Here is an 11,729-nt window from a genome sequence, read left to right on the forward strand (position 1 = left end):
GCTTTCGTGCACGCGCTTCTCACCTTGATAGGAAAAAGACTGCTGTCTCTTTCCACTTCCGCGTTGTAAGGACGGAAGGAGTTGATCCCAAATAATACACTTCTAATTATAGTGAAATGTGAATATTTATTAATACTCGTTTCCAAGAGATCAATATGGTGCTTGGGCCTTGTATATTGATCTATGCTAACTTTGATGCTTGGTCCTAGCAATAACCTCGGGTTACTGACTAGTTGTATTGAATGCTGCTCGGATCACTTGGATGTGATTCCGCCTAACGAGTATGGACAACTGACTATTTTTCGTCTAAGATGTAACTGCCCTCTTCCCCACCCCCTCCACGATACATCCTACCACAAGGCTCCGATGCGACCTTGGAGTGGGGACATCTGCTCAAATATACTGCGTTATCGTTTCGAGGAATTCGGAATAAGATACCCTGGCGATTGCTATGTTTGTCCTTATGCTCTATGATTAGATGCCGACGCAATAAAACCCAAAGGTCCTAAACAAATATTCTTTATTTCTTTGCATGGTCTCCGGTCGAGCATCTTTGTACATGTGCATCTTATCCAAATCCTCCGTTGTATACTCTTACCCCCCTACTGTTCCGATAAATGACGGAACATGCCGGCCCCCTTGAAAGGCCTGCCTTTCAACATACAATTGGAATGTAGTGAACCTTATATACAGTATATTCTAAGACTAATCAAAGCTTCCAAGCACCACCTTAAAGATACATTGAACATATTTAAATACAATAATTTTTATGACCGCCTACGGCTGCTCTATTGGCAGAACACACAGCCTTGTTGCAGCCCGCTTAATGGTTCCCTTAGATGTTCGAATCATTGCTGTCCTCACTATTCCGTCTGCGCCTGGTATTAGCTGCTCCACTCTGCCTAATAGCCATCGTAGTGGGGGTAAATTGTCATCTCGAATGACAACCAACTGGCCTTCCTGTAGTGGATCACGTGTTCGTATAGATCTCGCTGGCCTCTGGTTGAGTAGATTTAAATATTCCTTCGACCAGCGTTTCCAGAAATGCTGGCGCAGCTGCTCGATTAGTTGTAGCCGTGATAGTCTATTAATTGCTATCTCCCTTATGTCCGGTTCCGATACCGACAGCAGGGAGTCTCCGATAAGAAAATGTGCAGGAGTAAGGGCGTTTAGGTCTCTAGGATCGGCGGATATAGGTAATAGAGGGCGGGAGTTCAATATTGCTTCTATTTGGGTAAGTATGGTATTTAACTCTTCGAACGTTAAGGAAGCATTCCCTACCACGCGCCTCAGGTGATATTTCGCAGCCTTCACTGCCGACACGCATGATCCCGTTGGTATCCAGAAACGGCTTAAGACACGCCAGTCTACCATGTACAATAATCCTTGGGTTTTTTGTTATTGCCCTTATTTCCTCGCCGAACTCTTGCGCTTGACACAGCTTTATTAAACGCTCCCTGGCTTGCGCGATTTCAGCCACCGTTAACGGACCGATGTCCTTGGTTTGTGCACGCCGCGCGTTTCTGCAAAACCTGCCGCAGTATGCTATGACCCGCACTAGTCGGGTGAATTGCGAATATTTATTGAATATACGATCACAAAACTCTCGCGACCTCTGGTCGCGGCCTATCATCGCGACCGTGCACGTGACACTCGTATTTCGACGTTCTGGTAATTCTTCGAGTGGGACTTCTGGCGCTGTATCCGTCGCGTCCCGAAGACCATTCCTGGCCCGTGCCACCATAGATCCAGACTTAACAGTTCTGTTGGGGTTACCCCCCTCGATATGAAATCCGCTGGATTTTCGGCGGAAGACACATGTCCCCACTTCGAGTTTGGTATTCGCTCCTGAATTTCCGCCACGCGATTGGCCACAAACGTGGTCCAATTTCGCGATGGTGATCTTATCCATGCCAATGCAATGGTGGAGTCTGACCAGCAACATATTTTCCTGAATTCTACGCGCATGTTCGTCGTCAGCTTGCTTATCATCCTCGCGAGCAATACGGTAGCGCACAACTCCAATCGCGGTAGCGATACCGCCTTTAACGGTGCTACTCTCGAGCGCGCACACAATAAGTTGCTGCTCCCGTTTCCGCGCCCGTCCTTCGAAACTATATAGATGCAGGCCCCATACGCCGTTTCGGATGCGTCCGCGAATCCGTGCATCTCTATTCCTTCGCGTTTTTACAAATAGTTTTCCGTTCGACCCTTATGTCATTTAGCACTGGGAGTTGTTTCGCGTAATGCAACCATGCTGTCTCTAAATCCATTGGTATGGATTCATCCCAATGTATGCCCCTTTGCCATAGTCTTTGTATGATAACCTTCCCCGTTACAGTGACTGGCCCAATTAATCCCAACGGATCGAATACCTTAGCAACCGATGCCAATATGACCCTTTTCGTGATTCGGTGCACTGGCGCCGCTATCGGAACGGAATACTGAAATGAATCATCGCTGGGATCCCACAAGACGCCCAACGCCCTTATATCGCCTTCCTTATTTAGATTCAGTATTTGCTTTGAATCGACCTTTTCGGGAATGTGCGGTAATATTTTCCCCGAATTAGCCGCCCATTTATGCAATTTAAACCCTGCTTTGGCTAATACCTGGTTTACCTGATCGCGTATTTCTCTAACCTCCGCAATCGAATCTGCTCCGGTCAGCAAGTCGTCCACATAAAAATCGCGTCGTATGACCTGCGCGCCTATCGGATGATTTCCCTCCTCTAAATCCGCTATCTCTTTTAGACACCGCGTAGCCAAAAATGACGCCGACGCCGTACCGTACGTTAGAGTTAGGAGCTCACACGTGCTCACTGGGTTTCGCACATCATCACGCCAGAATATCTTCTGTAGGCTAACCTGCGATTCGTCGACACGGATCTGTCTATACATTTTCTGAATGTCCGCTGTTATCACGTACGCGTATGTTCTAAACCTCGCTATTATCGAAAATAAATCATCCTGTATATTTGGTCCTATGGCCAATGCGTCGTTTAACGATATGCCTGACTTCGACTTGGCCGACGCGTCAAATACCACACGCAACTTTGTCGTTGCACTTTTCTCGTTTAAAATTGCATGATGTGGTATGTAGTAAGTACTTAGCGGAGTTGCTTTATCTTCTGGTAACGTCCGCATGTGCTCTAAATCCCTGTATTCTTTTATAAAGCTTGAGTACGCATCTCGCAATGTTGGATTTTTAGCTAACTTGCGCTCTAGGGAGAAAAACCGATTCAATGCCGCGGTCCTATTATCCTGGAGACTTACTATCTTTTCTTCTATGATGGGGAGGCGCACCACGAATCGACCGTCCGCGTCACGTCTGTACGTTCTCTTGAAATGCTCTTCGCAGTACCGTTCTTGCTCTGTTAACGGATGAACATCCGCGACGTTATCCAGTTCCCAAAACCGCGACACCAACTGGTCAACATCCTGTACTTGCGTAGCGATGTTACATGCTACCTCCTTGGGGCTGCCCTTTACATCACGCAAACAGCCGCCTACCACCCATCCCAACTGCGTTTTTTGCAACGTTGGATGCGAACGCGTTGCCTTTATTTGGCCCGTACATAAGATCTCTAGATAGACCTCTATTCCCAATAACACGTCGATATTCGCACTTTCGTAGAATGCGGGGTCCGCTAACCTTATATTACCGGGAATCGCAAGTTTATTCCCGTCCATAGATACGGCTGGTAATTTTTTTGTAATTGAATTTAATATTACGCAATCTATTTTTCTCCGGTAGTTATTGTAGTTGGACTTGAGCACAACCTCTATTTGATGTAGCGGTTGTGTCGTCATTTGACCAATTCCGGCGATCGGCGCTCGGAATTCCTTTGATTGCAACCTTAGACGCTGCGCTAAGTTACGCGTTATTATGTTTACTTGGGACCCCGAATCCAATAATGCCCGAACGGTTATTGGTTTTCCATTTGCGTCTAATAGCTTGACCTTGGCTGTTAAAAGTAACGCCTCTCGATGAGATGCTGCCTTTAACCCGCGACCTATGTTTGCAACCGCCGCTTCGCTGTCTGACTCGCCGCGTTCGTTAGCGACGGCCGTGGAACCCTGCGACGGTTCTGACTGGGTATGTAGTAAGGTGTTATGTTTCCGGTTGCACACCTTACACCGACTCGCATTGCATTCGATGGCAAAATGATTCGTCGACCGCAAGCAATTAAGGCATAACCCTTTTTTCCTTGCCTCGGAGACGCGATCCCTAACTGGCATCTTCCTGAACCTTTCGCATTTGTAAAGCTGGTGGCTTTCCTTGCATATCGGACACGCGAGTATGCTTGTAGTTACCTGCGAAGACAATGCCTGGCGCGGTTTCGGTCGGTTGTGATTCGTCACGAGCGGCATTGGTGGTTTTGCGATTGCTTCTAATACCTGACACCGGTGCGTCAGGAATTCCATTAATTGTGCGAAGGTGGGCACTTCCGACGGTGAAAGCTTGCTTTCCCACTCTTCGTTCGTTTTCGCGTCTAACTTGTCTACCACCGTGCATACCAGTAAGTCATCCGACTGATTGACCGGCCTTTGCAGTGCACTAAGTGCCCTTGTGTTTCTTGAGGCAGCGTCAACTAATTGGCGCAGCGCAACGCTATTTTCCTTTGAATCTTAGGTATATCCATGATACCCCTTATATGAGTATGCACTATCCTACGTTTGTTGTCGTACCTATTTTGTAGCAATTTCCACGCTTCTTCGTAATTTACGTCCGAAATCGTTAATGCCCGCGTTATGTCCGCCGCCTCGCCTTTTAGTGACGAGCGAAGATAATGGAACTTTTGGATCGCCGATAACGACGAGTTTTCATGTATTAGTGACTTAAAAGTATCGCGAAAAGAATACCACTCTTCGTACGATCCACCGAATTGTGGTAATTCTATTTTCGGCAACCTGATATGCCCGTTAGAACCCGCGGATAATTGTGATTGCGTCGGAGAAGGTGCATTCGTCGACGCGGAATGCGCTGAATTCGACCAATCTTCCAATAATTCGTCGATGTTGCCGATGATTGTAAAAAACGCGTCTTCAAAAGATTCACGTTCCACACTGTGATCGGATGTATCATCAATTAGTTCGATTTTGGTTTGCACTTCTTCGAATTCACGCGATTTGACCAAGATCTCATCTCGACGAAACCTGAGGCGGGGTGTACTACGCGTTTGTGCTAGTTTATCAATATGACTCTTTGCCCTAGTCATATATGCCTTTATCTGACCCGTTTAATGTGTAAATCTCTTAATTGCTCAGCCATGTTTGTACCGAGATAGTAGCAATATTAAATGAAGGAGAAGGATAGGCTAAGAAGGAAAAGAGACTGACCTGTTACCGATAACGATACCGTCCGACGGCAGATGCTCGTGTTGATGCTGCGTGGCTGGATACCGTGTATTGCCTCTTCCTGCGTTTTCCTATTCTTCCTCGGCGTTGATGCTATTGCTGCTCTCGTTGATTGAATTCACGAACTTGCTTGCTGATCGTTCGCGACCTTTCGTAGAGCAATCCGGCTCGAAGGACCATTTAATGTACGATTGCTTCGGCTCGAAGGACCATTTGGTATGATTGATCCAACTCGCAGAACCAATGTACAGTTGTACGGTAGTGCTGGTTCCCACTCCCGTACTGTGCACGCTTTCGTGCACGCGCTTCTCACCTTGATAGGAAAAAGACTGCTGTCTCTTTCCACTTCCGCGTTGTAAGGACGGAAGGAGTTGATCCCAAATAATACACTTCTAATTATAGTGAAATGTGAATATTTATTAATACTCGTTTCCAAGAGATCAATATGGTGCTTGGGCCTTGTATATTGATCTATGCTAACTTTGATGCTTGGTCCTAGCAATAACCTCGGGTTACTGACTAGTTGTATTGAATGCTGCTCGGATCACTTGGATGTGATTCCGCCTAACGAGTATGGACAACTGACTATTTTTCGTCTAAGATGTAACTGCCCTCTTCCCCACCCCCTCCACGATACATCCTACCACAAGGCTCCGATGCGACCTTGGAGTGGGGACATCTGCTCAAATATACTGCGTTATCGTTTCGAGGAATTCGGAATAAGATACCCTGGCGATTGCTATGTTTGTCCTTATGCTCTATGATTAGATGCCGACGCAATAAAACCCAAAGGTCCTAAACAAATATTCTTTATTTCTTTGCATGGTCTCCGGTCGAGCATCTTTGTACATGTGCATCTTATCCAAATCCTCCGTTGTATACTCTTACCCCCCTACTGTTCCGATAAATGACGGAACAGGGCCTCTTCGGCATTAGCCTCTTCGGCATTTAGCCTCTTCTTTCTTCATGCCCTAAACTCTACTGTGAGGCTTTTTTTAAGCGCATTTTACAATACAAATCGTACAGTTACATTTACTCGAATGCCTCAACAGATATTGATCTAATCGATGAACCTATTATTAACACTTTGCATTTAAAAAATTAAATAATATCAAACAAAAGAAGAAACTTTGTCATACATCACATGGTCTTACTTTTTTACTCCACCACTTTTATCTGTTATCTTTACTCTACTTTGTATTTACTATACATATATAACAAATGAAGTATTCAGCAGGAATTACTAAAGAGCAAATCGTTAATATACTTAATATTAAGTAAGTATCAAACGTATTCAGCTATCTTCACTTTTTCGAAAAAAAATTAATTTTTAAGAAAACGCAAAGACTTTTGAACCGTTCTATACTGATTTATATCTCGCGGTATAGAGTATCAGCAATATATGGAAAAAATACAAAAAATATTCAAATGAGATAAATGAATTTAAAAGTTGCTGAAACTTTGTATAATATCCGGAGAAGAAATTGTCCACTCCTGAGTGGAAATTACAATCGTCTGACTTCTCCGGTCTCCACCTATTTACAAATTAAATAAACATTCATACCTAAGTATGCTACCTGTCTGTATATTGGCAATATTTAAAAAGATCAAACATACATACATACGCACCCACTCACTCCACGATTCTCTCACATACCACCAGGGTGCAAAAGCCTAAACTAGAGAGCATGCCCCGGGTCACCTCCGACACCCTAGTTCAAACGCGTGTTTTCTAAACTTATGGGAGTATGTACGTACCAATGCTGTAATCGTCTGCCAAGGCTAATGATTATTGCATAAATGACTAATGAAAAAATACAAGTGTAAAAAAAATATAAAAAAATATATGCATACTAGTTATATACGAGCATATTATAGTTTCCGCAATTAAATGCGGCAAACTCTACTATGCAAAACGATTGTTAAAGAAAAAAAAAATTCGTATCGTACGGGTGACTCTACAAGTTATTTTTATTCAATAACTTTAAAAAGTAAAAAGCGCGATATTACGTATCGCGAAACGATGTACAATGCACACATCTAACGCACACACAAGTGCAATTCACACCGTGAAATCACTAGCACAATGATAGCCGCCAATAGGGGGAGAAAAACTTAAAACTAAACCTATACTAACCATTTCTCACCCATACGAGTAGCACCTGGGCACACGCATAGATGAGAATGCAGAAAGTATAGGGGGGAGAAACGGGAGATTAGTATATTAGAAGCTGAAAATCCTGATCTAAAAAATATGATTAAATACACATAAATACATAACACATAAATATACATTTTTATAAAAATTCATCTAAGCGGCTAAGGACTCCACTATTTATTTGAAAAATACTAACTTTTAATATCTTTTAATATCTTTTAATATATTTCAAAACCTCGAACGACTCCTTTCATTAAGTTGGCTGTTCTAATAAAAGAACTGGGCTTTGAGCCACCACTTAACTGCTAGAATCTATCCGTCGCGAATGAGTTTGTCTTCTTGCTCATTTATTTATAATATCGAAGTATCGATATATTAAAATTAATCGCGATTAGATAAACTAAGTACGAAGCAATGCATGTAAGACATTTATTACATCCTTTTTTGGACGATACAATTTTCATGAGTAACTCCTAGAAAGGAATTACTCACGTGCTCGTCACTAATTTATTGAAATAATTACAACCAGTAATTCGTGCCGATTAGGACCTTTCATCCTCGACATGATTGAGCACCGGAGGGACTTTAAATTGTTTGACTCACTGCGTAAGAAGTTCTACGATGGCTCCAAAACACTCCTACTTCGCAGCAAGTATCGTAGTCTGACGATCGAAGAATGCCCCGATTTGGTATTCAAGAAGATGCATTGAAGATCCACCGAAGGTCCACCGAAGATCCATCGAAGATCCATCGATGATCCATCGATGATCCATCGAAGAATTCATCCCACATCATTGATAAGGTAGAAAGTCCGTCGTCATATCTGTAAAATAAAATAGAACAAAACGATAAGTTATCTGCAATATAATCCAAAATCATATAAAATCGGATAAAATTAAATTAAAATGAATACTTACAATGCATTCCAATGGGATGGAGCTCAATTGCACCATAGTGATGCACCTCGCGTGAATCTAAAAACGCGGTATAAACGAAAATAAGAAACTATAGATGAGTTTCTTATCGCGAAACCGAAATTTTATTCTACGGCGAACAACACTGGCTCTAATTCGCGTATGATTTTAATTTATTATGCGCCTGATCACTGATTCTACTACTGCTTCCAAAGACTGCTTTGCACACAGTCAATGCAAGTAAAAAAATCTTCATTGATGCACTGATTCTAATACGCGAACAGTCTGTGCGACTGTTTAAAGATAAAAATATAACTTTACTCGAACAAACTCTAATGCAATTACTGCTTTGGTCGCAGTTAATTTAATATGAAAAATTTCTAATACAATCGCGTAACACGAACGAATTGAAATGAGCGAACGAACGTGCTTCTAATCTGATTTTAATTATCTATTTAAGCGATAAAACACTCCCGAATATTGCTTCGCGCATGATTGCAATCTGAAATAGAAATAAAAAACAATACTATTAATATCATTACTATTATTGAAAACCATTAAAATGTTTGTTGAATTATGAAATACAAAAAAGAACTCATTTCGAATCTTCATCGATGAATGCACGACGGGTCTCCTACCCTTAGGATGACGATGACAATGCACTAACACTGATTCTACAACTGCATTACATGCAGTTAATTCAATTAACACTAGATTAATGGACTAACAATAAACCAATTTGACTCATATCAAATTTCTTTGCTACATGTGTTACATATATATAAAATTTAAATATTATTTTTTTTGTAATATATGTTGACTTTTAATGCCATAATGAAATATATGTAAATATTAATTCCTCCCCTCTACCCATTTCTTCATTCAAACAATTTTGTGTAAGTTTTTTAAAAATAGGAAACGAAACAATAATTAAAAATTCTAGTGTTAAACGAATTTTCAAATAAATTAATTAATAAATTGTGACACTATTTCAACGATGATCTGAAACAGAAATAAAAACAAGATTATATAAACCATTGATATAAAAACATTATTATAAGTATTGAGAAAATGTTTAATATAAAAATTGACTTACGTTTATTCTTCAGTAATGAATGCACGATTGGTATCCTACCCTTAGGATGACGATGAGCACACGTTTAAACCGAATAAAAGAAACTTACGGAGTTTCTTAACCGAGCAAACGAAACTTTAACATGCGACGATCAACACTGATTCTAATTTCCGATTTTTTAATATTTCATTTTAACGATACAACACACGAGTACTTCATTGCCTACGCGCTCGATTGCAATGATGTTCTGAAACAGAAAAAGAAAAAGAACAATTAATATCATCGTCATAATAAAAATCCATTAAAGTTATCATAGAAATGTTTGATAGAAAAATATACTTACTTTTAGTCTTCATTGATGACTGCAGGATGGGTATCCTACCCTTAGGATGACGATGAATAAAATAAAATAAAAGTAAAACTCTGAAAAGCTGAAACATACTAAAAATTATATTATAGTACAATATTCCCTGTAAATCATTTTTGAAGGCATGGCACACAATATAAAATAATATATCAATATAAATCAATATTAATTATTACAAGATAATGTAATTATCTATGAGAATTGGAATTATTAAAAGTAAAAGTTAAAAAATATTTGGAAAATGTACCAAAGTATGCAACAATTTTTTGGATAGTGCTTGCTTTGTATTTTAATATACAAATTCAAGCAATATTAATTGTCTTAATCTCATTATTTGTATATATATATGTATAAAATTACATATAAAGTATGTAATGTTAGTAAAAATATTAATTGAAATTCTTTAAATTTGTTTAATTAGCAATTGCCTGTATCAATAAAGAGTAACCTAAAAAATAATCCGTTTTTTATACCATTCTATTGAAAAACTTATTAAAGTATTTCAATTAACGTTAGAATAGACGTTAGAAAGAAAATCAATAAATAGTTTAATACGTCACGTTCGTTAGATCTTTACTCATTGAAGGACGGAAGGGGAATGGAGATCTCTCTTTGTATATCTCGTAGAAGTGTCGAATGCTCGGTGCTCGGCTGTTTACGTTTTGTTTTCGGCGGTTATTCTTCTGTTTTCACCTCGAGAAATTCCTACAAATATACATACACATTCATAAATGCCTGTAGGTCGAATGTTTTGTTTCCTTATTCTCTCTTCCTCTCTCTCTCACACACACTCGTACTCACTCTTTCTATACATTTCTATATGGGTTAAAAAAAGAATAACGCTTACCTCGATGAATATGAAGATAAAACAGAGTAAACACAATTGTTTGACCGAGTATATGTATTCGTTCTGGACTCTCCAATACTCAGAAACCTAAGAGAAGTAAAAAATAAAATTTCATTAGAACAATATAAAGAAAATCAAATATATGAGTGTATGTGTACGAAATACCTATACTTATGCATATATGCCTGTATGTGTGTGTATATGACAGGAATCGAATTTAATACGAAATACGAGATCTTTGAAGACATAATTATGAAAAATGATTAATTAGAGTATCATTAGAGATGGTAGTAAGTATGGATACCATGAAAAAAGCTGGAAATTAGAAGAAATATTGTTAAGTAACATTGGTTAGATATGACGCGAAACTATTTTTTTTACGCAAATATTTTTTATCCTCGACATTATCGTAATCTTTCGATTATATCATTTGAAAGTTATTTGTTAGAACAATCGATTAGTATATAGGCAAATTATTTACGTTAGAAAATATTTTTTAATTAACTGAGATTAATGGGACGACGAAGTATCCGTGCGATCTCCACGACAACCAAGACGAAAAGAACGCTGATTCGCTAATCATCTTTGGTCTTACATTTCGGACGTCAAGTGACCAATCAGAAATTCCCAATTACCATATAGAAATGTATTTCACGCACACAAGCTTGCCCCGTCACACGTACTTGCTGTAGCTCGCATTTCTTCATGACCACTCTAGTCAAGCTTGATATGATAATTTATTTATTAAATAAATAAAAAATTTATTCTGTTTTTCTATTTAAGGTACACGTATCTTGTTAATATTTAAAAAATAACGAAAAGAATAAAGACAATATGCACTATAAACCTTATCACACCAAACAGAAAAATACACATAATTTATTCATTAAATAAATCAAAAATCCATTTTATCATTAATTATTAATTATCCAATTAATAATTATTATTACCTAATCTCTTTTTCTATTAGGTGTATACGTTCCTTGTTAATATTTACAAAATAACGAG

General features: G+C 39.4%; 1 protein-coding gene across 1 annotated transcript; it reads right to left on the minus strand.

Annotated features, from left to right (window-relative positions):
• Positions 1–2,171: 2,171 nt before the first annotated feature.
• Positions 2,172–5,221, minus strand: LOC122518854. The gene is made up of 2 exons (XM_043637970.1): positions 4,678–5,221; positions 2,172–4,630 (listed from the first exon to the last, which is right to left on the minus strand). The coding sequence occupies exons 1-2, from the start codon at positions 5,219–5,221 to the stop codon at positions 2,172–2,174; spliced, it is 3,003 nt and encodes a 1,000-aa protein (XP_043493905.1).
• Between the last annotated feature and the right edge of the window lie 6,508 nt (positions 5,222–11,729).

This window comes from Polistes fuscatus, unplaced genomic scaffold (assembly GCF_010416935.1).
Source record: "Polistes fuscatus isolate 324 unplaced genomic scaffold, CU_Pfus_HIC Scaffold27, whole genome shotgun sequence".
Taxonomy (NCBI): Eukaryota; Metazoa; Arthropoda; class Insecta; order Hymenoptera; family Vespidae; genus Polistes; species Polistes fuscatus.